The sequence below is a fragment of the Thalassophryne amazonica genome, chromosome 12 (assembly GCF_902500255.1).
Source record: "Thalassophryne amazonica chromosome 12, fThaAma1.1, whole genome shotgun sequence".
NCBI classification, from domain to species: Eukaryota; Metazoa; Chordata; class Actinopteri; order Batrachoidiformes; family Batrachoididae; genus Thalassophryne; species Thalassophryne amazonica.
The window spans coordinates 96748153-96774374 of record NC_047114.1 but is presented as its reverse complement, the minus strand read 5'-3'; the positions used below and the strand labels follow the sequence as shown (position 1 = coordinate 96774374).

General features: G+C 43.7%; 1 protein-coding gene across 1 annotated transcript in view; it reads right to left on the bottom strand.

Moving 5' to 3' along the window:
• Positions 1-26222, bottom strand: part of LOC117521318 (partitioning defective 3 homolog) — a 497351-nt gene that overhangs the window by 155458 nt on the left and 315671 nt on the right. The window contains exons 16-19 of the mRNA XM_034182632.1: positions 17979-17988; positions 16831-17017; positions 6118-6269; positions 2048-2092 (exon numbers count right to left, since the gene is read on the bottom strand). Coding sequence (XP_034038523.1) covers positions 2048-2092; positions 6118-6269; positions 16831-17017; positions 17979-17988 — 394 coding nt within the window. The remainder of the gene's footprint in view (positions 1-2047; positions 2093-6117; positions 6270-16830; positions 17018-17978; positions 17989-26222) is intronic.

Below are 26222 nucleotides of genomic sequence, written 5' to 3'. Positions count from 1 at the left end.
TCAAAGTATAGGTCCTTTTTATTTTTTTCAAAACTATATGGATTTCATTCATATGTTTTTACGTCAGACATGCTTGAACCCTCGTGCGCATGCGTGAGTTTTTCCACGCCTGTCGGTGACGTCATTCGCCTGTGAGCACTCCTGGTGGGAGGAGTCGTCCAGCCCCTCGTCAGAATTCCTTTGTCTGAGAAGTTGCTGAGAGACTGGCACTTTGTTTGATCAAAATTTTTTCTAAACCTGTGAGGCACATCGAGGTGGACACGGTTCGAAAAATTAAGATGGTTTTCAGTGAAAATTTTAACGGCTGATGAGAGATTTTGAGGTGATACCGTCGCTTTAAGGCGCCGCCGTCAGCCTGTTTCAAGCTGAAAACCTCCACATTTCAGGCTCTATTGATCCAGGACGTCGTGAGAGAACAGAGAAGTTTCAGAAGAAGTTGGTTTCAGCATTTTATCCGGATATTCCACTGTTAAAGGAGATTTTTTTAATGAAAGACGTGCGGACGGATTGCAGCGTCGGCTCGCAGCCGCCGCGACGCTCCGCCACAGGAAAAACACCTCTGTTGGAAGCCTTATGGACAAGTTGGAACATGCCCAACTGTTAAACAATTTCTCAGATACTTACTCCACTGAAAGCCATCACAAGCCGCCTGGATTTTACAAATGGTTATCAACACGGAGGTGTTTTTCCTGTGCCGCCGCAGCGCGCCGGCTGTGTCCCGACGTGCGGACCCGATTTTAAAAAAAATCTCCTTTAACAGTGGAATATCCGGATAAAATGCTGAAACTGACTTCTTCTGAAACTTCTCTGTTCTCTCACGACGTCCTGGATCAATAGAGCCTGAAATGTGGAGGTTTTCAGCTTGAAACAGGCTGACGACGGCGCCTGAGACCGCTGCACGGCGTCTCGCACCGTGGGAACTCCTTAAGGCGACAGTATCACCTCAAAATCTCTCATCAGCCGTTAAAATTTTCATCGAAAACCATCTTAATTTTTCGAACTGTGTCCACTTCGATGTGCCTCACAGGTTTAGAAAAAATTTTGATCAAACAAAGCGCCAGTCTCTCAGCAACTTCTCAGACAAAGGAATTCCGACGAGGGGCTGGACGACTCCTCCCACAAGGAGTGCTCACAGGCGGATGACGTCACCGACAGGCGTGGAAAAACTCACGCATGCGCACGAGGGTTCAAGCATGTCTGACGTAAAAACATATGAATGAAATCCACATAGTTTTTGAAAAAAATAAAAAGGACCTATACTTTATTGACAGCCCTCGTATATATATATATATATATATATATATATATATATATATTAAAATCAATCTTTGGATGTGTGAATCGATCTGTGGGAATTAAAATGACAATTGATTTAAAAATCAGCGAATTGATCTTTTCAACCTAGCACTAAATGTAACACAATTTGTTGGTACGTACCAACAAATTGTGTTGTGACGTACCTGACAACCGTGTTCCATACATCGGGATGATGACATTTCAACAGACCAAACAAGTAAAACCTGGAAAACTTTCATCTGGACATAACACTTTGTTCCCCTCAATGCCACGCCTGAAGCTGCTCTCACACAGATGGTGTGTTTGTGGCGTTTCGAAGCGTGAGTCGCACTTGCCCCCCAACTCGCCACTATCACGTCAGATAGTTGCTGGCATTGGCCAGGGTGTGGCGAGTGTTTTGGTCATGTTCCAAACACTCACCAGTGAACTTCACTTGTTTGCGCAGTCACCCTGTACACACCCCGCGCACGCCACGCCGTCTGTGACAGGCTGGAACGTACCTGTGTGTTCACAAACTCCAAATCCTTGAATAAAATGCGAAAAAAAAAAGTTGATAAAACACTGGGCAGGAAGCAGCAGACGACACGCGACATTAAACATCACTGAACGGCACGCGTCACCAAGTACAGCACATCAATGGTTGCAGCGCACGCACACCTTCTGTGTGAGAGAAGCTTCAGATTAACACCTTCATCACAGGAGGTGACGAAGGCCACTTTTAAAGTGGGCCGCTCGGCGCTCCGGTCCTTACCTGTGTCAGCCTCGGGGCGAGGGGTGAGGTTAATCTCATCGGCTACTGTTAAAGGAAGAGGGAAGAAAGAGAGGAGGGATACAAACATTTTGGGTTCAGTTAGTGCTCACGACATTCCACATGCAACATCCAGGTAGAGCTGCAAACATCGCAAAGGGCTTCATCTCAATTAGGATCAGACGCCATGCGAGACGAGGAGAGGGGAGGGAAATGAAAAGAGGGTTTGAGGATAGCAATCAGAGGTGTTGTAGTATCAACACAGCACAGAGCGGCAATCTGGTGGTGAAGATCAGATATGATTATAGAGAGCGCGAGCGGAGAGACTGTTGCAGCCAAAGCAATCAACGGCTGTTTGAAGCGATTTCAAGGTGAATCAGCACAGTCGAGTTCTTGACTTCGGAGAGACGTATAGATTCTCTTTACAGACAAAAAGACAAGGCGGCGGGACACATTTACATACAAGTCACATGTTTGAAAACCAATGGGGATGAGGAGTGTGTATTAAGATTTTGACTGCGTCTGGACAACTGAGGGCGCTGTGTTTATCACATAAACAGTCCGTACATATATAGAAGTGTTAACGCTAAAACCGTGGAGAAGGGGTGTGGCAATAGCCTCAAATATTCTAAAGAAATGTGGATAAAGTTTAGTAATGAAAATGGAGAATTAATCATTTTAGAGATCAATGCCATTGGAAGCCTCATACACAAAGGGCCCTATCTTGATTATTTTTGGTGCACGGATGAAAACGCATCGTCCAACTCATTTTGGCAGTAACACAGCATGTAATCTGAGCACAAAGTTAGACATAAACCACACAGAAGTTGTAATGTGTCAGCATGTTGGACCCCCCCCCCATCCAGTATCACACCGCCCCTTTTATGAAAGTAGCTTGAATGTACACCCTAAATTAAAATAATGTAGTAATCCCGACACACCAAGCAGCCCACCCTGGACTTTCCAATGAGTGTGTACATTAGTTAATTAATAATCGGGATGCTTTTGGGTGTAACATGAACGAAACCAATGAGAGTGGCTTCTGTCAAAGTGTCTAAAAGCAGTATCCACTGGAACATGGTGCTTTGCTATTTACACGATGGACTCAAAATAAACGGATCTGTGTGCAACGTGTGAAAGCAAGCAATGGACGCGCTGCAGGGAGAAGCCACCAAAGCTCCCTGAGGTGAAGCAGTTGAGCAACTTGCTCCAAAAACACCACGTCCTCCTCATTTTTGCTTTTATTTTGATTTAAATATTTGTGTTCAATTCACTTTTGCTGTAGTATGAGGCACAGATTAGCACGTCATGAACCTGGGCATCCAAGACACACCCGAATATTGCATCACTTATAACAATAAAAGCCTCTGAAACAAATTAATATACAAATGCTATTTGCCTCAGGATAGCATTCTGGTCAATGCGCTGCACGTTAGCAGGCTTGTATGTTTACTTTAAGCCACTGACAACAGCATTTACTTTGTGACACGGTCAATAAATGCCACCAAGAAGAACTTGATGATGACACAAAGGAAATAAAGAAATGGTGCAAACAATCAACTTAAGCCAAGAACATCTGGAGGGTGAACGTCTGCCATATTTCAAGGCAACTTAAAATTTCAATAATTTCTTTCTAGTATCATTTTTTGTCCAGACATAATACAAAATCAGCGTCCATAAGGTGTGGAACAAACACCCTGTCTGGTGCTACCATTAGAGAACCAGATAACAATATTCACGTCATTTACCGTCAAAGGTTTTGAAATAATCAAACATCACAATATCTGAACTTCAGCTGACTATAACTATATCTTATCCACCGTCGGTTGATGAAATCCAACTATTATTTGTGTTGTGATTGTGAGTTTGCAAACCTTTAAAATGCAAATATAACAGTTTGTGGTTATTATTATTCACATCATGTTTAATGCATGAATGCTGGGTTGATTCAGGCACTATGTTTATAATGTGCAACATCTTAAACTTATAGGCCCTGAGCCAGACACCTGATAGAGGGCATGTCACTACCACCCTTAATTTACTAGGTGTATATCCCTCGTTAACATTTGTGTATGGTGGCCATCCCAGGGTGGCAGCTGTATCCAGGTAGGGGTCAAAGATGAATTATGCAGCGGTCAACATTTAAAAATGCTCCAATCATATTGAAAGTATACCACAGTATTTGTCTAATCATAAAGATTCCACAAAAGGTATAAGTTGGACAATATGATTGAATGTTCTGGAGTTATGGGGTAAAAATAGTAAAAATGGTGACAAAGGTTACTTTCAGTTTGTACAGGGGCCAAAAGTTAAAGTTTAAAGACACATTAATGTTTGATGGACATAACATTTGCTCTCTTGTTCAAAAATGACACACTGTACCATAAGCCAGTAAGACAGGCAGTTTTTCTGACATGTTGACCATTTATGGTTTTTTTCAACATTTGTGAGTGGGATTGCATACTTAAAAAAAAAAAAAAACAATATAACCCCTAATTGTTTGAACAAGCGCTAAATCTGGACTGATTTGATTGTCAAATCAGAATCAAATTTATTGCCAAGTAAGTTCTCACATACAAGTAATTTGATCTGGGGTCATTGGTGCATAAACAACAATAATAAAAAGAAAACAAAAAAAATTGTAAGAAGTAACAGGAAGAAGTAAAAAAGGAAATCTGCTCTTTTAATGAAACCCTGGATGAAAAACTTTCTGAATCAGTTTTTCACACTTTACTCTTTCACTGAGGTTGTGTGGTAAAATTGCTTTGCTAATTTTTTTTAATAGCTTCTCTCTCTCTCTCACTGGCCACGTAGGCAGAAGGAGCTCTTTTTTTGGAAGACTTTGACGGAGCGTTTTTTGTTTTTTCACTGTGAGACACTGTGCTCTCTCACTCTGAGCTGCAGCGCTGTTCTGCTTGGCTCTCTGTCGGTGGGGGGGGGGGGCAAGCAGTCCGTTCAGCACAGACAGCCTGGCTGGATTAAAAAACTCCCTGAGAGCAGGGCACAACCCCGTTGTTCCATTGTCTGGGGAGAACCCTGCCTGTGTTCCTCTCTCCTGCTTGTCACACCCATTTCCAGATCCTTCCACACACACCTGTCCTGCATTTCCTGCTAATCACTCCCTCTATTTAAGTGACATCTTTCACCCTGTCTAGTTCTGAGATTGTGGAGCCTTGAGCCACTTTCTGAGCATGTCTGTTCTGTTTTTTGCCTACCCATGTTTTGACCTGCCTGCCTGTTTCTGACGTTACCTCTGCCTAATGCTTTGGATCCTGTTGCTTATCTCGGCCTGCCTACCTGTGTACTAAACCCTGCCTCAACTTTTTTTAAACCCTGTTTTACTGAAATCTGAATCCAGCATTTGTGTCCAGCCACACCATTCCAGTAAGCCCGAGAATGTCTGCTCCCTCATGTTTGGAAGATTTGTCTTTTGTTTTTGTTGTTTTTTCTTTTTTCTCTCTCTCTCTTTCAGTTTTTGGTACTTTCTTTCACAGCTGAAGGTCTACTGTACGTCCTCAGCTTCAGCATGCTGAGTTTATGGTTTGACGGTCTGAAAGTCCCCTGTGTCATCTACTGGATGATGTCACTGCATTTTAACCCACATGGGTCAAAATCCTTTGGTTTTTGCAGACAAGGTGAATTTGGATCATTGTGGGAATATGAGCCTGTGAATCCTTCACTTGAATAATCTGTGGCAAGATTATAGTTGCACAGAACAAACATCCTTTTTTAGGACCTAAATGGTTTCACAAAAGAATGTTTCTTGATGGAAACCGTGATGGACAAATCAAACCTGTGAAGGCAGAAACACTGGTTCTGGAGCACAAGCTAAACAATTATTAAAGATGTTTAGATTGGTGTATATTTAAGAGTTGTTAGAAATGAATGGATGGATTTCGTACACGCTCCAGAACATTGGTGTGTGTGTGTGTGTGTGTGTGTGTGTGTGTGTGTGTGTGTGTGTGTGTGTGTGTGTGTGTGTGTGTGTGTGTGTGTGTGTGTGTGTGTGTGTGTGTGTGTGTGATGAACTGAGTGAGTCCTGAGGAACCTGGTGGACACTGTGAAGGTAGTACCTAGGTCCATGCTCTTTGACTTGCGCGTCTTAATAATCTCGAGGTTGGCGGCGTCCCCAAACTGCTTGGTGCGTTTCTCTGACATGCTCTGGCGTGCAAAGCCTTCCCTCTGGAAAGAAACATCTGGATCCATCTTATCCGGACTCTGAGAGCTGGATGGAGGGATGAGAGATGGGTGCGAGGGAGCAGAAGACAGAAAGGGTTAAATGTGACTAAATGAAGGCTTTAAAAAGAGCATGAAGAACGGATGAAGGAAGGTGAAGGTGGGGATGAAGGGATGGAGTAAAAGTGTAGACTTTAAAAGGAAAGACTGCAGTGATGAGACACGATGCAAGAGAGAACAATGCTGAAATTAGGAGAGAAGGACACGTGAGAGCAAAGATGTAGGGCGGAACAAGTTGAGATGAAAGACTGGAAGAGGACGAAAAAAAAAGAATGACTAAATGAAAACAACAACTACAAAGAGAAAGAGCTCAAAATGGAATATGAAAATGAAGACAGAAAAGAAAAAACTGAGCAAGCTCTCAACAGCCACCCCCCCCCCCCCCCCCACCACCACCACCACTCCCCGCACGGTGGTAGCACATGTTTATTGTGAGGAAATATCTGAATTAAGCTGGTCAACCTCTACACATGAAATAAAATATGATTTATGAACAGAACCCAGGAGGCGGAGCTGACAATGCTGTGATTCTCTTTGGGAGTGACGAGAATGGACAGGATAAGGAATGAACATCTCAGAGGGACAACTCAGGTGGGACGGTTTGGAGACAAAGTCAGAGAGGTGAGATTGAGATGGTTTGAACAGGAGGGACCCAGGGTATATAGGGAGAAGGATGCTGAGGATGGAGCCACCAGGCAGGAGGAGAAGAGGGAGGACAAAGAGGAGGATTATGGATGTGCTGAGGGAGGACATGCAGGTGGTTGGTGAGACAGAGGAAGATAAAGAGGACAGTGATCACATTTGTGATGGATCAACGATAAACAATAAACGATAAACACGACAGCCAATAAACGATAAACACGGACTCTGAGGAGATAACAGCGTCAGAGGTGGTGTAGGCCGACGTGGTGATCATCGGCTGTGTGCAGCTTTCTCCCGAACAGCTAACCACCAGCAGGGCGATGAAAGCGGCTATCCGAAGGTGATGGTCTAGTGGTTAAAGTGTTGGGCTTGAGTCCAGAAGATCATGAGTTCAAATCCCCGCCTGACTGGAAAATCACTAAGGGCCCTAGGGCAAGGCCTTTAATCTCCTATTGCTCCCGGTGTGTAGTGAGCGCCTTGTATGGCAGCAGCCTGACATCGGGGTGAATGTGAGGCATAATTGTAAAGCGCTTTGAGTGTCTGATGCAGATGGAAAAGCGCTATATAAATGCAGTCCATTTACCATTTACCAATTGTGCATGATGATGACAGCAAAAACAAAAAACAAAACAAAAAAGAGACTTTCAGTGATGCAGCAGGACCACAGTGTCCTGGACTTTGTGCACTCGGTGAATGAATGAGAGCAGAAAAATGCAGCTTTCTGCTGGAGTCACTGCTGTACAGGTGGAACTGCTTCCAGTACGTGCACTGGCCCCAGGATGCAAAACTCCCACCAACAGGGAAAAAAAAAAAAAAAAAAAAATACACAAGACTTCGACATTCTCACTGGAAAGTCTCAACACCCACGTCAGTCTTGTTGTGTTTTGGCCAATCGCAGATGAAGGTGAACCTGCATCTGTCCTAAAACTATCTGTGTCTGTTGTTAGGTCTAGTTTCTTTCACCTTTCTTTGCTAAGGTGAAGCCTTTACTTGCACATCAGCACTTTGAGACAGTATTCCATGCCTTCTTCACCTTTCGGCTGGATTACTGTAATGCACTATATTTTGGAGTTAGCCAGTCCTCCCTTACACGTCTCCAGAAGGTTCAGAAAGCTGCTGCTCGTCTGCTAACTGCAGTACGAAACAGGGAGCACATTACACCTGTCCTGGCCTCCCTCCACTGGCTGCCTGTGCATTTTAGAGTTCATTTTAAGATTCTTTTATTTGTTTTTAAATCTTTAAATGGCCTCGCCCCGCCCTACCTATCTGAGGTGCTTCACGCCTACGCCTAGCTGATCATCTGCTCTTTGAGATACCGAGGTCAAGCAAACACTCAGAGGGATACAGCATTTTCTGTTGCAGCTCCAAAAATTTGTAATGACTTGCCCTTGCACATTAGGTCTCTTCACTGTTTGTTTTTAAAACGAGAGTTACGAATGTAACTACAGTTCTATGAATTCCGGATGACCGCCAGAGGGCGGTGCTTTAGCACCTGGATAACTACATGTGCGCAGCACAGAGGTCGAGAATATATACCAACAAAGTCACACCATTGAATGTGACCTGGGTGACGTCACTGGTTGTCTTTATATACCAGACGCACCCAGCGCTCGCTTCTTTTCGGAATGATCTCGCAAGACTCTGAGTGACAAGCAACTCTGGCGGTCATCCGGAATTCATAGAACCGTAGTTACATTTGTAACTCTCGTTCTATTTCATTCCTCCTGACCGCCAGAGGGCGGTGCTTTAGCACCTGGATGACTTAATACCAACAAGGTCACGAAGAGTCACACTCACCTCGCATCAGCAGTGGGGAGTGGAGGCAGACAACACCGCCGAAGTCACCGCAGGAGGAGCGGCCACATTCAGTCTGTAATAGCGGGCGAAGGTACAGGACGAAGCCCACGTAGCAGCAGCACAAATATCACTCAAAGGGACACCTCTCAGTGCAGCCCAGGAGGTGGACACCCCTCTGGTGGAATGGCACGTAACCTTAGGAGGCTGAAGACCTCTGGACCTGTATACTTGTAAAATGGCATCCACGACCCAATGCAAGAGTCGCTGCTTTGAGACAGCACAGCCTCTTTTGTGATCACCGTAACACACAAACAGGGCATCCGTTTTCCGGATCCCGGCAGTCGCACTAATGTACTGCTTCAACATTCGGACAGGACACAGGGAACCTGAAACAGATAATCCTGGATCAGAATGAGGGACATACACAGCCAAGGAAACTGGCTGGTTAACATGAAAAGTTGAAATTCTCTTGGGTAAAAAGGACGGATTAGGCCACAGCGTAACCCCAGATCCGTCAGAATTCCATCGCAAACAGTCCCCAGCGACTGATAGGGCATGGAGCTCTCCCACCCACTTAGCAGAAGACAGTGCAAGTAGAAAGGCAGTCTTCACTGACACCCATTTAAGATCAGCACTTTCAACTGGTTCGAAAAGGGATAAGCTTAAACCTTCCAGGACTAGAGGAAAGTCCCATGAAGGTACGCATGCAAGCCTTGGAGGCCGCAAACGTAGAGCACCTTTCAAAAAACGTCACACTAAGAGGTGTGAACCCACTGACCGGCCATCAACGTAGACGTGCCGGGCAGAGATTGCAGCAACATAAAGGTAGGGACAGAAAGTCCTTTCTCCAGCAGTTCTTGTAAATATTTGAGGAGAATACGCACAGGGCAATGCTCCGGGTCTAACTTTTGTTTCTCACACCACCGCGCAAACAGCTTCCATCTGTTGTCATACAAAGCCCTGGTAGAAGCAGCACGTGAATTAAGGATAGTCTGAACAACAGCCTGGTCACAAGAACTTAACAAGGAGTCTGGCCCCTCAACGGCCAGTGGCAGAAGGCACTGGTTGGAGAGTCGTACAAGCCTGTGCTGATGCAACTTCGAGTTGAGGCCTAGGTTGTTGATCCAAATCTGTAGGGGACGTAAGAACAGAAGTCCCAAAGGTACCACTAGCGACATTGCAGTCAGTTTGCCCATCAACCGGAGCAGCAAACAAAAAGGCAGCGTCACAGCCCGTTGAATGTGTGAGACAAGACGAATTACATCGTCCACTCTCTGCGGGGATGGCGATGCAGTCATAGTCAAGGAGTTGATGGAAATGCCGATGAAGGTCGTTTGTTGACTGGGAACAAGAGAACTCTTTGCAAAGTTCACTGTGAGTCCTAAATGAGAGACATGGTTCAGTAGAAGAGCTGTGTCGTTGTGCGCCTGCTCCTGAGTCGGAGCGCAGACAAGCCAATCATCTAAATAGGGTAGGATTCTTAATCCAAGAGCTTGCAGTGGGGCTAGTGCTGCAGCCATACATCTGGTAAATGTACGAGGGGCAAGAGAGAGGCCGAAAGGAAGCACCCTGAACTGGTATGCCTGACCTTCGAAAGCAAAGCGGAGAAACTGCCTGTGATGAGGTGCCACTGGCACATGGAAATAGGCGTCTTTTAAGTCGACACTTGTGAACCAGTCTCCTGGTGTGATAGTTTGAAGGACGTCTACTGTGCGGAGCATGTGAAACTGCAGCACTTTGATATAACGATTCAGACGTCGGAGATCGAGGATGGGACGAAAGCCGCCATCCTTCTTTGGAACAAGGAAGTAAATTGAATAGAACCCCCTGAGCTGGTCTGATCTGTGAACTGGCTCTATGGCCCCCTTCTCCAGGAGTTCCAAAATCTCCCGTTGTAGGGGAGCAAACACTGGCAGTCAGACCCGACCACCTCTGCCTTACATCCCTGAGGACCTCTGGGTGCGATTACTGGAAGCTCTGTGAAACCGTTCAGTTCTCGGGGGTCTGCCCGTAGGCTCACAAAAGGCAGGCTGCTGGGAGAGCTGGCCCTCAACTGCAAAAGCACGTGCAGCTCTGGGAGTCGGCGGAAGCCTGGATGTAGAGTGAAAAGCTGTAGCACGTCTGACTGGCTGAGGTCTGGAAGACCGGTGTAGGTCAACAAACTGTTGCTGAGATTTACTAGCCTCGACAGCACGCTCTAAAGTTTGTTGGGCCGCAGGTCCAAATACCTGGCCTGGAAGAACTGGCAGCGAACGGAGTGTGCCTCTGCAGGATTTGGAAAGTGGGGACTGCGCAAGCCACACCTGACGTCTAGTGATGGTCACGGTTGACATCAGTCTGCCAAGCTCTCTGGACATATAAGCAAAGGTTTGGAGTGAGGCATCACTAAGACTTTGCGTAGCATCATCAACCTCTGCCTCCCTCAAAGACTTTGAGAGGGCAAGGGCTAAATGGGACAGTGAGTTGCCTAGGCGACCGATGCGAGCAGCTATGTCATAGCTTTTGGTGAGGAGGTCATCAGCGACCCTACACTGAGGGCGTGGGCAGTGGGCATCCGGCCGAGCAGCATCAGCTGGAGCCAAAACCAGGTTCGCAATAATGCTGTCAACGGCGGGCATACGGTTCAGACCATACTGCGCTGAATCACACATAGAGCTAAGGGCTCTGCAGTCCTGTGATAGATGGGTCAATGATTTGGGGTCCGCCCAACATCGGTGGAGCTCCTCGATATATGGTTGTGAAACTGGAATGCTGAACTCAGGCTTCTGAGTGACTTTGAAAAAGGCACTTGAGGTTCCTTTTCGGTTTGCGGCATGGACTCTGCATCGGAGGTATGAGAGCCCACTAATGAATGGCTTGGAGAAAGACTCCTCTCATCCTCATCCTCCACACAGTTTATATCACTTGTCATGTACAAGGAAACAGTTGCAGCAATAGACACGACATCGTCCTCCTGCTGAGTAACTACATTGGTCTGATCAGCCTCATTAGGGACAGCAGGAACTGTCACTGCATCCTTAGGCTGTAGATTCAGAAGCAAGGACTTAATCTGAGCAAACTCAGAAGTCAACGTTTCGACCTTTTCAGGCAAAGCATGGTCATGAGTAACCTTCTTAGCAGAAGGGGCTCCTGCATGTGGGCGTTTACAGCGCTTTGGGTCCTTCCTGGGGCTGGAGGCCAAAGTCGCACTAGATATTCCACTTTCCAATGCCGCAAGTCTAGCAGATCTCTCTGCCAGTGGCATGCTGGCACAATTAAGGCAGGCATCGCCAGTCAGGGCTTCCCTCAGGTGTCCGATCCCAAGACAGGAGGGGCAAAACATATGTCCATCATCTGGGGTCAAGGGAGCCAAACAGGTACTACAGCCATGCAACAATGGCCCTGTCAACATTGTGGACTGCGTGCAGATGGCTAACGCAAGCCCTGATGGTTACAAATGGAAAGACAAAGTGTGAATCACACGCAGTGGAAATAGTAACACGATGCATGGAGTGTGAAGCACTCACAGCCGTCGACTTGACACGAGGCACGGAGCGTGAAGCACTCACAGCCGCAGACTCGACACGAGGCACGGAGCGTGAAGCACTCACAGCCGTCGGCTTGACACGAGGCAAGGAGCGTGAAGCACTCACAGCCGCAGACTCGACACGAGGCACGGAGCGTGAAGCACTCACAGCCGCAGACTCGGCACGAGGCACAGAGCTTGAAACACTCAGTGTAAAAGCTAATACAAGGCCCGGAGCATGAAACACTCACAGCCACAGTAATAACACGATGCACACAGCAGAAAAAACTCACAGCCCAAGTGTTAAGTCACTTAGAGCAACGACGACAACACTAGCTGCTAGCGGAGCTGTTAAACTTAGCAAATGGCGGCAGTGCAGACAAAGTACTTCAAGGAGTGGAAAACACTCACGGCAAGCCCAACACAGTACACTATACTGGTTCTGATACACACACTACCACGTAGTTAACGGGGTTAGCGACACAACTAAACAAATAGCCAGCTTTCATCGAAACAACAGCTAATGTGCACAGAGGAAAATATCCAGCAGGGCAGCGGCAAGGCGCGCACCCGGCGTTTAGGAAGGTGTACTCACGACAGGCGTCAAAGAATACAAAAACCGGTGAAGCCGTGTCTCGCAGCCTCTGGAGGACGTGTGCAGTGCACATAGCTCCAACCGAAGGTGGGTTGCGAGAGCGGCAATCGCAGCTAAATGCGTTCTCAACCTCTAAGAATACGAGAATGTAGAAAAGAAGCGAGCGCTGGGTGCGTCTGGTATATAAAGACAACCAGTGATGTCACCCAGGTCGCATTCAATGGTGTGACTTTGTTGGTATATACAACCCCTGGCAAAAATTATGGAATCACCGGCCTCGGAGGATGTTCATTCAGTTGTTTAATTTTGTAGAAAAAAAGCAGATCACAGACATGACACAAAACTAAAGTCATTTCAAATGGCAACTTTCTGGCTTTAAGAAACACTATAAGAAATCAAGAAAAAAATATTATGGCAGTCAGTAACGGTTACTTTTTTAGACCAAGCAGAGGAAAAAAATATGTAATCACTCAATTATGAGGAAAAAATTATGGAATCACCCTGTAAATTTTCATCCTCAAAACTAACACCTGCATCAAATCAGATCTGCTCGTTGACACTGACCCTGTGCCATGACATTGACCCTACTTGTCTTCTTGCAAGGAATGTTTTCGCAGTTTTTGCTCTATGGCAAGATGCATTATCATCTTGAAAAATGATTTCATCATCCCCAAACATCCTTTCAATTGTCCAAAATATCAACATAAACTTGTGCATTTACTGATGATGTAATGACAGCCATCTCCCCAGTGCCTTTACCTGACATGCAACCCCATATCATCAATGACTGTGGAAATTTACATGTTCTCTTCAGGCAGTCATCTTTATAAATCTCATTGGAACGGCACCAAACAAAAGTTCCAGCATCATCACCTTGCCCAATGCAGATTCGAGATTCATCACTGAATATGACTTTCATCCAGTCATCCACAGTCCACGATTGCTTTTCCTTAGCCCATTGTAACCTCGTTTTTTTTTCTGTTTAGGTGTTAATGATGGCTTTCGTTTAGCTTTTCTGTATGTAAATCCCATTTCCATTAGGCGGTTTCTTACAGTTCGGTCACAGACGTTGACTCCAGTTTCCTCCCATTCGTTCCTCATTTGTTTTGTTGTGCATTTTTCGATTTTTGAGACATATTGCTTTAAGTTTTCTGTCTTGACGCTTTGATGTCTTCCTTGGTCTACCAGTATGTTTGCCTTTAACAACCCTTCTCATGTTGTTTGTATTTGGTCCAGAGTTTAGACACAGCTGACTGTGAACAACCAACATCTTTTGCAGCATTGCATGATGATTTACTCTCTTTTAAGAGTTTGATAATCCTCTCCTTTGTTTCAATTGACATATCTCGTGTAGGAGCCATGATTCATGTCAGTCCACTTGGTGCAACAGCTCTCCAAGGTGTGTTCACTCCTTTTTAGATGCAGACTAAAGAGCAGATCTGATATGATGCAGGTGTTAGTTTTGGGGATGAAAATTTACAGGGTGATTCCATAATTTTTTCCTCAGAATTGAGTGATTCCATATTTTTTTCCTCTGCTTGGTCTAAAAAAGTAACCATTACTGACTGCTACAATCTTTTTTCTTGATTTCTTATAGTGTTTCTTAAAGCCAGAAAGTTGCCATTTGAAATGACTTTAGTTTTGTGTCATGTCTGTGATCTGCTTTTTTTCTACAAAATTATACAACTGAATGAACATCCTCCGAGGCCGGTGATTCCATAATTTTTGCCAGGGGTTGTATTCTCGACCTCTGTGCTGCGCACATGTAGTTATCCAGGTGCTAAAGCACCGCCCTCTGGCGGTCAGGAGGAATGAAATAGAACCAATCTTAAAACCCACTTTTATTCACTGGCTACAGCACTTTGTTTCAGTTTTGGCTGTTTGAAAGTGCTTTATAAATAAAGTTGAGTTGAGCTGTGTCAGTACACCGCCTTAAAAAAAAAAAAAAAAAAATCACATGTACCACCAACTGTTTTGGACACAAACTCCAGACCTGCTGGGACCCGCCAAACCCCAGAGAGACTGCAGACAGAAGGCAGGTAACACTGCAGGGACCTGTGGTATCAGGTTGGACCTCCTTCAGAGGAGTGGAGACGATGTTCTCCTGGAATTCCAAACAGTTTTTGCTTCCATTTTGGAGACAGGTGTTCTACCAACAGACCAGGACTTGTTGAGCCCATGTGGCTGGAAAGGAAAGGCTGAGCATGTGGACTGCAATAGCTACAGCGGTATTACTCTGCTCTCTCTGCCGGGTGAGGACTCACAGTCCCACCTTCTAGTTCCTCAGCAACCAGAGCAGTCAGGTTTTCCACCCAAGAAGTCAATCACTGACTGCATGCTAGCTCATGGAGTACTCACTGAAGACAAGCATGAATACTATCAGGGCTTCTTTGTTACATATTTTAAATGTCACAAAGTAGTTTATGGGGCATCCTGATAATTTGTGGGATCTCCAATAAGTTGATGGACCTCGTAGTCAGCCTGACTGCAGGTGCAAAGTCTGTAGATTCTGGCATTCCCCAGAGATGTGTTCAAGTTCCTTCTCTGTTCAATGCTTGTGCAGACTGGGTGTTGGGGAGGGTTGTGGAATCCATGGCCATCGTCTCAGTGAGGGGAGGTTTACGGACCTCGACTCTGTGGACAATGCTGCGATCAATGAATTGTTTGAGTGATGAGTCTGGAGTTCTTGTTTGTGATTACACTGAATCATGACTGAGATCCAGGCATTCAAGTCCTTCCTGGACCATCTGCAGTTTATCGGTTTGTGTTTACTTACAGCAATGGCATTTGTGTCTCTGTATCCTCATTTGAGATCAAGAGACAGAAGAGTTTATGGAGCAAAGAGGTTGTTGGATAGTGCTGGGTTGAAAAGATCAATTTGCCGATTTTAAATTGATTTTCATTTTAATTCCAACAGATCGATTCACACATCCAAAGATCGATTTAATATATGCCCTTCTTGCCAGCGTTGGAACAGCGTCTCTGAAATAATGACGCTGCAGTTGTGCTGTTCCGCTGTTTCTGAGGGTGTGAAAATGATCATTTCTCTATATTGATTGTGGACCCGCTGGTTAGAAGCAGGTCCACAATTTATTCATCAACCTCTGTCAAAGCTATTTAAAAGATGTCAATCATGATGACCGAGTCACTTGTCTATTGCAGGCAAGAAAAGAGAAAAGGCCACTGTTTAATTTACACAGACGGAGGTGTTTGGCAATGCTGCTATATCTGAGAGAGAACAAACATTCAAGTATTTAGTGTCCTGCTGATTTCTGTCTTAACGGAGACCTAATGTGATGACTGCATGTCTTTGGTACAAAGTCTCTCTGGAGGCTCACTGGACAGGACTTTGCATCAGTCGGCCAGTTACTGAGGGGCAGGATGAGGTTTACTACTTGCACTGTGACAGAACATCAGCTACAGCTATGTGGTTCACTTCTTTGAGCACCATCCAGCTCACGGGTGTCTCAGTGCAACTGGAAGGGGAAGGGGATGTCCCACCGTCATATTGGTCGGCTTAAGCAAAATGATGCCCAGGTTCCAATGACAGAGATGAGATGTCCACCTGGGTTTTTGCCAATCTGGACCCAGGGCATTTCTGTAGTGCTGCAGATGTGGCACCAGATAGTGACCCATGGCACCAGTGCCTGCTCCAAGATCTGACCAAAGCCAAAGTCGTATAAAGCACAATGCTGCCAAAATTAGACCCCCTTAACCCTGGAAACGTGTACAGCAGAGACATAAATTATCAAACACGTAGTGAAGTGAATGTCAGGACCTCATGAGTACGATGCCAGATGGTTGGAGAGGAAGTAGAGCTGAGGGCCAGCTTGTAATCAGAAAACAACCAGGACAAGAAAACTGCACTTACCAACTAAAGACAACACACCCAACCTCAGTGTCAAATACGAAGAAAAGAAAATTCAAATTATTCAAGTAAATCCAAAATTCAAGACCAAACACACTTGAGTGTTATGATGAAGAAGATGGTGATTAAAAAGCTCAGCCCACCTGTCGCTTGGATCGGACACTTCTTTAGCCCACGATGGCGTCATGTCAGCGGTGAAGCCCACATCGTCGTGGGAGCTCGAAGACGATTGGTCGGAGAGGTGAGGCGGTAGGAGCGGCGGCCGGTCATCCTCAATGATGACAGTGTCGTCTTGGGGCATGTTGACTGTTGGAGACAGCTGGTAGTTACCTGGAGAAGGTCAGATGGTTAAAAGACTTTAGCACATATTTTAAAAAGTGGGGAAAGTACATGTGAATTTTTCTCCCACATTCTTTAACTTTAAGAGCCAGAACGAGCCGCCCCCTGGCTTATAAACAAGGATAGAAACCTGCAACCTTTGTTCACAGATTCCGTAAGCACAGAAACAGAATTTATCCCTCATGGAGTGAACACAACAAAATTAATCAAGTTTTATGGTACGATGTATGGCAAAGATTTGATCATTTTATGATTAAACTTTCTTTTAGGATAAATATGCTCAATATACTCAAAGGTCTCAAGCCCAATTTGATATCTTTCAAAGACCAAATATAACCGAGGAGGCCAGCTCGTCCCGTCTCACAAAGTAAATAAAGAAACTAAAAAAAGATTCCTGGCTCCACACCAAAAGTTCATGGCTTCCTCCTTGGCCCATACTTCACCCTTCCACCAAGTGTCAAGAAAATGATTTAGAATGTTCGACTATGGTGTAGAAGGTCACTGGCTCAAATCCCACTTGGAAAACTGTCAACCCAGCAGCCAACGGGAACCTGACTCTCTTTGGAGTTGGGGAAGGTGACGAGGAAAACACCAACATCCACCGACCCCACGGCCAACAGACTAGGGGACTACCATGTCTTAATTTGCATAATCCTGCTAAAAAGCATTACCTCATTGGTGGATGTAATTAATTAATGTGTAATTTTATTTTATTTTTATTTAAAACTTGTTACACAAGACATGCAGGGGTCAAATTCAAATGTGATAAATTGCCAAGCAGAAAAACTAAAAATAACGTATCACGAAACAAAATGTAATCGAATCCACAAAAAAGTGGAAGAATTAATCACATATAATGATCATATTTTATAAAATACGACAACATTACATGTATTCTGGTTATAGATAATGAGATTTTGTTGACGCAGCAGTCTTACAGGTCTTTTGGTACCAGGTGCTTCCTTTTCCACTTCCTATTGTCGTGCTGCTAACTGGAGGAACTATAACGCCACAAGAAACTGTACAGTGATGTCATCATCAACAACACACCAAAGAAGAAGACGAATGCGATGCAGACTAATCAGTGAATGGTTTAGCTTTTGCGTTAAAGTGCAGCACTGTCAACATGACTTGACGAAGGGTATTTTAAAATGTTCTGGTCATTCACTGATCTGTTCTCGCACAATGATGTCACTTTGATAGAACGACGATTCTCTCCGAAAAATCAGGCATCTGCAGTGTTTTCACCTCAGCTCACTCAGAACCCTGATGGACGAGACACCAAAAACAGGACCAGGTGCCAGGTTCGGCCAAAGGAAAACCAAAAAAACAGCGAGTCGAGTTAGTCGTGGTTTTTTTCCCCTAGTTTGGGAGGTCCTACAACTTATACTCCAGTGTGATTTATATACTGAAAGAAGAAGAAAAAAAAAAAAAAAATCACATTTGCCCCTAGTAATAATGATTATCATGACTGTTTATAGCACAGGTGGTAGTTAAGTGGTTAGAGTTCTGGTTAGAAGGTTCCCGTTTAACAGTTTATCATACACCCTGGATAACTCCCCCCCCCCCCCAGGGGTGTGACATATCCAGGGTGAGGGGGAAGATTTCTGAGGGGGGGTATACTGTTACGCGGGTTCAAACCCAACCCCCCCCACCCCCCCATGTCATGTGGAGTTGAGATCCACATGACCTGTAACAGCAAAGGGATCAGTCGAAGGGACTTACGATAATTACAATTTATATCAGACATTTCCAGGAATCAAAGCACTGAACCAAATAAACTCTACAAATAAATCAATAAATACACAAAAATCCAAATTAATGAGCTCATAATACAAAAAAAGGTGTGACTTATACATAGATTTTTCTTAAGAGGTGCAACTCCAAAAATACTGTGGTTACCACAGACTGAAAAAGCACCATTAGATCCGGTCTTCAACAGCAGGAAAAGAATTTTCCCAAAGATGAAGAAAGGAATAGAACCAAGTTCAGGGTAACACGCTGAACCATGAAACATATTCTGAAGTTTGAAAGCAGAGTCAAGCTGTTCTGGGCTAATCAGCTTATAGTGAGCACAATTTGGCAGCAGGAACAATGTTATTCTGGTGTCAAAACACAGCGATTAATTCAATCTGTGCCCTCAAAAATAAAGATAAAAACTTCCCCTGTAATGAAAAACAAAATAACCATCTCCTCTCTGTGTTTCTGAAAAGGAGAACTTAAAAACTGTCATTGACAGCAGAGCAGGACTTGGTGTTTAAGCGGTATATTAAAATCGAGAGCTGGGACACGGGGGGGGGGGGGGGGGCATCAACAGAAGGTTCGGGTCTAGGAGGAAGTTTGTCTTCATAAAGCAACTGTGGTTGAAATCCAAACACCTGCAGCTTTGAGCCAAACTCGTCTCTGCTCACGTCACTGAACGGCAACCTCGTGCACGCGCAGCAGGAAACAGGACAAATTCAGGATGCTGACAACGTTTATGTGTAAAAATGAATAATTACAGGGAAACGCTCCATTTAAAAGCTACTCTGAGAAAATATTTTCAAGATTCATAACAGGTGCATCTTTTTGCTGCAAAACTCTCATCACCCAAATAAAAGTTTTCCATATTAAAAGTTGTGGATGTTACAGATATGTGTAGTTTTTGTACTTAAAATAGAAAAATCTTTCATGTTTTTGTTCATTCTGACGTAACAAAAATGTTGCATCAATCTTTGATAAATTCTCTTAAATTATAATAACCAGTTAGAAATGTTTATGTTAAAGGTTATTTGTAAAATGAAGAGCTAGAAGCTATATATACTTAAACGTTAGTTTAAAAAATTGACGAAATATTGATATTCTTAAAAAAGTCATGAAATGTTCAATAATTTAGTTGTTTGACTTTCTTTTTTAAAGTTATGTTGATAAAACATTTTGATTGAAAACATCTTTAATTTTTTTAATGTATTTTTGTTAAGGTGCGCTCACATCATAGTGAAGTTGCGCGCTGTGTGCCGCACTGATCTGTGCAGATCAGTATCACTCCAAAACTGCTGGTGGCGCTATAGTTTCTTCTGCTTTGGACCCATAGTTAATCACAGTTAGCATTACTGATGTCATTACCTTGACTATATTAGCTGTAGATATTTTAGACTTTAAACTGTTTTTACTACAAATCAAACATCTGCATTTGAAGGCTTGGAAATAACCATATTTTCTAGAGTATAAGTTGCACCTTTTTTCTGTATTATCAGCTTTTTATTTTGGGATTTTTGTGCATTATAAGTTGCACCTTTTTTCTGTATTATCAGCTTTTTATTTTGGGATTTTTGTGCATTATTGTAGAGTTCTTATTATCTGCATTTATTCTTTTATTATTAGAGTTTATTTTGTTTAGTGCTTTGATTCCTGGGAAAGTCCAATATAAATAATCACTATAGTTATTTGTATTTACAACAAATTTGTGATATTTCACAAATTTGTTGCAAGGCCTCCCAAACTAGTAAAAACACATCGCTTCTATCTTTCAAATGGGAATTCCAGAGCAGCACATCTTCCAAAAACAACAAAAAACCACAAAGAATAAGTAGCACCTCAACGTCAACTCAGTGACAGCTCACAGAGAAGTGATTGACAGCTGAGCATCAGGCAGTTCACGGGGATAAAAGGGTGCTTTTGTAGCAGACAAGAACAAGCTTGCGTATTTGGCGCCTGGCGAGTTTGTGCGTTTCTGCTCCTTTTAACCCACAGAAGTCTTGAGAGTCCTTGAGCGCAGCGCGGCCACTTCTGTCTCAGACCACACACACAAAAACAAACAGGCAAACACACAAACACGTCCACACACACACACACAACTACTTCACCCCGTTTCCCTCAGCAATCCAAAGTGCGATGCTAAGAATCCCATCAATGTCACTATTTGAATCGCGGCGGTACAATCACCTGGCAACAAGTGAGTAGGAAACTGATGAATCTGTCAAATTGTCGGCCCAGTAAAAAGACGGAGCGGAAAAAATGTCTTTCTTTTCATGCCAGCACTCGAGGGCCACCGTCCACCGCTAACAATGGTACTGCCGTGTGGACACATCACGCATCCACCGTCAGCTGACAACAAAACTAATAAACACACATTAACATTCCCAGCGGCTGCAATAATTCCCGACGGAGCAACTGGGGAACAATAAAAAGCGTTTCAAAGCAAACGCACAGAATCCTGCAAAGGTCAAAGGTGAAACACGAAACGGGCGGATAAGGAGGGGGAAGAAAATTAAAATGACAAGTGAAGAGGAGAGATTAAAACAGGTTGAGGGAAGAGCATTTTTTCTTCTTTGCATTTCAATTTGCTTCATCTCATCTTATTTGCATAATTAGTGAGAAGGTTACCGCCATAAGTGCTACGCTTTGAAAGCTGTTGGCCTGAAGGAATAATTAAGTCCCTCTCTTATCCCTGACATCTCCAGAGTGCGGAAGGCCAGTGAAATGATCTAAGTGAGCGCACGGGGCGCAACGCAGGCCGAGACGTTCTGAATGAAAATGTTGTCTTCTAAGCAGGTTCAATGAATCATTCATGTTTTGGGGTCACACTTACGACCAGCTAGAGACTGAAAGGCCACTGGATTTTATTTATTCAAAAGGCGGTTTGAAGAGCGTGCATGGCTGTGCGTCACGTAGACCTCCGCACAGACGTTTACATCCGTAAGCCACCAAAGGTAGCTGCGGCTTCCAAGCGGGAAACTGTTAAAGTTCACTGTTAAAAAAGCAAGTCGGCAGTTCGCCGACCACATCTGTGGGCCAAACGGTAATTCACACGTGAGTGTGGGGGGGAAAAAATTGTTTGATAAAGCTCAAAAGATAAAACATCACTCCTCATATTTATACCAGAAAATCACAGCAAGAAAACAAGCCGATACGGGAAGTAAAGTTTGTTTGTTGTCTTAAAATATCGACAAAGAAAATCTGACACGTGCCAAAACAACATAACTATTCAACAATAGTTGTCAAAAGCAATTAATCATTTAAGTTAATTCATAATGACTATAGTACTATGCAGGTGCAGTAGGATTTTTTTTTTTTTTTAACAATACAGTTTTGGATGTTTTTCCCTCATCATTCCTTTCATCCATAAATCAACAGAATTAAAAAAAAAACTGTTGGAATTTTCCTTTTCAAACTAATGTCAATTCTGACTTTTTATTACTTTAGAACAATCAATCAAACATCAAGTTATAAATTTCAGTTCAATAAATAAACAGACTGGGAGATTTCAATGTGCCTAACAGCACTGATACAGCAGGTTATGAGGACGGCATCGGCCCCTACGGATCTGGTGCCCGCGGTGCACAGAGCTCAGCGCTCCTCGACTCACAAAGCACCAGAGGCCATGAGTCACTGCATTCCAGTTTCAGTGTCAATAGCAGCTGTCTTTGACATGGGATTTTAAAAGCTGCGGTGCTCGTGGGACATGCTGGAGTTCTCTGCAGAATTGCAGCGACTATACAAGTGCCAAGTTTGTGAACTCAGAAGAACTGAGTTCAAGTCCCTCAGACTGTAAATCTGGCTAGACTTCAAGATCAGAGCATTTTGCAGGAGGTTGCAGAACACGCTGGGTGGAGGACATGCAGACACGGTGAACCAAACGGAATGTGGAAGTTCTTTAATGGCTCGACCCTGAAAGTTGGCAGGGACTGCAGCAGAGGTGCCAGTGACCAAAAGCAAAGAGGGGAAGTCTTTGGTACCCAGTGCCCAGGTCATTCCAGCAGGACACCAGGATCCTCTAAAGAGGAACTGACAGTTGTGAAGAATAAATGACCATAAAACTGTTGTACTATAATAACCTATGAGATGTTTGCTTTGATAAAAACTCAATCATTTTAAACTCTGACTCTGCTGGACTTTTACTCTTTGAATTTAGACACAGTAGCGAATAAAACAACTGAAATCAGTCGCTGTGTAGTAATGTGGAGTCCCGCAAAGTCAACTACGTTTCATTTCAAACTCCAACTCGATCACACACGCAAGCACACCGACATCAACAGTGTCAACAAATCAATAGATGCTACAAATAAATAAATAAAAAAAAGGCCAGCGAGTGTTAAAACTCACATGTCCAGATTTGGTTATAGGCTCAAGCAGGGGTGGGCGATCATGTGCCATGAAGGGCCAAGACACTGCAGGTTTTGCTTTCTACCAATCACCTCAGCAGGTGATTTCACTGATGATCAGGTGTTTTTGTTCAGGGGAGAAGCTCATCAGTAAACCACCTGCTAAGGTCACAGGTTGCAAGGAAAACCTGCCCCCCAGGCTATAGTGTTATACAATACTGATTAGGGATTGTTTATTTATTTATTTTTTCAAAAACTTCAGGCTTTATTTTTGTCATCTGGCAGTGGGTGCTGTGACATTGGTGTTTCCAGCAGGGGGTGGAACACAGCCGAACACACGTACCAAGTTTGGTGACAATCAGGCAGTGGTGGGCGTAGATAACCAAAAAATTGGTTATCTGTGCAACAGATCCAAACAATGAGGCCACACTTTTGTCTCTGAACATCCTGCCCACTGCTGGAAGCCCTTGTTTACTGCACAGCTTCCAGCACAGAGGCAACCATAAAGCCCAGCTCTCTATCAATCTCAACGCTCCGGTCAGGCGGAGGTCTTGGAAAATAAAATCATCCTGACTTATGGTTTTGATTTATAAATAACATTAATACCGATAGAGTAACTCCATTAATGTCAATTCTGTCATTTGTACAAAGTTAAAATATAACGTATATGTTTTAATGTTGAATAATGCACTAATTCTGAGGTTTTGTAACAAACACAGACAGACTGTAAAGGATCCTGGGTAAAAGTGCCTCTGCTAAACACTGATTGGTTCAGTCATTCATTATGTAAACCAACACGTTAATGTGACGTGTGTTGGTGTTTACAGATGAATGTGCTTTTGTAAAATATTCAATTTTTTTATTTGTAAAAACAGGCATTTTTATGGAGCCCTGGAAGTGTCATCGCAAAATGTTTTGCATGTGGAGAGAATGTGCCCTCATTTTATTAGTGCCATGCTCACGTTTGATGATGTTGTAAAACGTGCACTAAATATTGTCTTGACACATAAATGTTGGCTTTACACTGTGCGAGTTTTGGCCCTTTTTCAGATGATTTTTCATTCGTGCGAGAATTTTTTGGACCGAGTTTCAGGTTAATCGCACGTCCTGCATCGTGTAGTGTACATGGAGTAACTGCGTTTAACATCTCACGACCACCTCCTGATCGCCAATCGTATGGTCAAATGAAAATCAAACCTGTTTGATATTATTCTGGTTGTCCGTTGTGAGGTTATCCTGCTGCTGAGGGGCTACAAGCGTGCAACCGCTCGCACTGTGCCTGTGGAAACACTGCAGAGCTGTCTTGTAATGTTTTTTTGTTGTTGTTGTTCTGTTTTGTTTTAAATTAATTTGTACAAAAAAAAAGTTGATTTGACAACCATCTGATATAACCGGGGTCAAAATAAATAGAACACTGCCATCTACTGGTGCCCAGACGCTTAGTACTTAGGGCGAATACTGCCATGAACACTGCTGGCCAGTAGATGGCAGTAGAAGCCTGAAAAACTTGCCAAAACAAAATCCCAGATAATCCGTGTCTGCTACATTTAAGATGCATGGAATTTAACAAACGCACATAACAAATATAATAACAACATCTATAAACCCAGAGAATATATTCACGAGAGTTTTAGGCACTAGAGTTTAATGCTGCTGTCCGTGGAGCCTGAACAGAGTGTCTGAAATGCATTTGTCCTGTCATGAACGTACTGAGATTACCCTATCACGTACTGAGATTACCCTATCACCCGCATTATCGGAACTGTGCCCACCACTGCAATCAGGCAATTAAGAAAGAAGTACCTGTGCTCACTCAAATTTTACAAAGTGACCTAGACCCTTGACCCTAATGTAATTACATGTCTTGGGGTCAATATACCAAACACACACACACACACACACACACACACACACACACACACACACACACACACACACACACACACACACACACACACACACACACCACTTTTGTTGACAGTCAGACCCGTACAACTGAAGTAAAGTTGCTAAACTGAAAGGTTGGATGACTGAATATCTTGACTGACTCCCAGCACATAATGAGGTTGAGCCCCCTCGCTGTGCAGGGGACAGGGCTGCAGCTAGAACTGGAACACTCCAGTTTAAAGGACACTGATTGGCTGACATAATATTTGGATGATCAAATACCAGTGAATAATGAACAGTAAACCCAACAGCGCTCCGACTTTTAAGCCTTTTAAATAGCAAAGTGGACTAACGACTAACCTCTAACGGCGTCACTTTTGGATGTTTTAAATTGCGTTTTGTACGTGTAATACCTTCCATTCTTTAATGTCTTTCCTTCATGAACTCCCAGTTACTTTATTGTGTTTCAACTGGAATTAATGAGCCATTCTAGTTTTGCATAAACATACTCTGAAATGCATTATTCTTTATTTCCTCAGCAGCAAATATATGAAAAGCTTTAAATCTACACACCAAACAGCTATTAGATTATTACCAGAAAACGCTGCGCCTTTTTTATTGTCTGTTTTACCCTGGCTATCCACAGCTTCTTCATTCAACAGTTCCACTATATAATTAAATTTTGAATCTGCATTATTCCAGTCCACCCATCTGTTAATGGTACCAGTCTTGGCAGGCATTCCATACCACCCATCTGCTTTTCACTCCAAAACTCGGGTCTAAGCAGTGGAAGCAATGGGCCTCAGAGCCTGGGTAGATCCAGCGACAGTGGACCTTCTATTATCTGCTGGCAAACTGTTTCATAAAGTAGGTGCACATTATGTAAAGGCTCTAAAGCCCAATGATATCGTCTTCACCCTAAAAAACAGGGGTGATTTCACACCCACCTTGTTTGGTCCTTCGGCCCTTTCATTCTGGTGACAAGCAGAATAGGTGCAAAAGCCGCCTCAGATTACAGGCGGGACCAAAGGACTAAAACATGGTCCAACCAAAATAAGCAGACTTGGTTTGGAGCAATCTCAACCAGGGTCTGGTTTGGTGTGAAAACACTTTCTGGATTGTTTGGATTTTTTGGACCAATTACAGTAAGTTGAGACAGGGTACTGTCACGTGTCAAACAGGGGAAAGAGGAAACAAATGAAAGCAGCAACAATCTATTAGGCAGT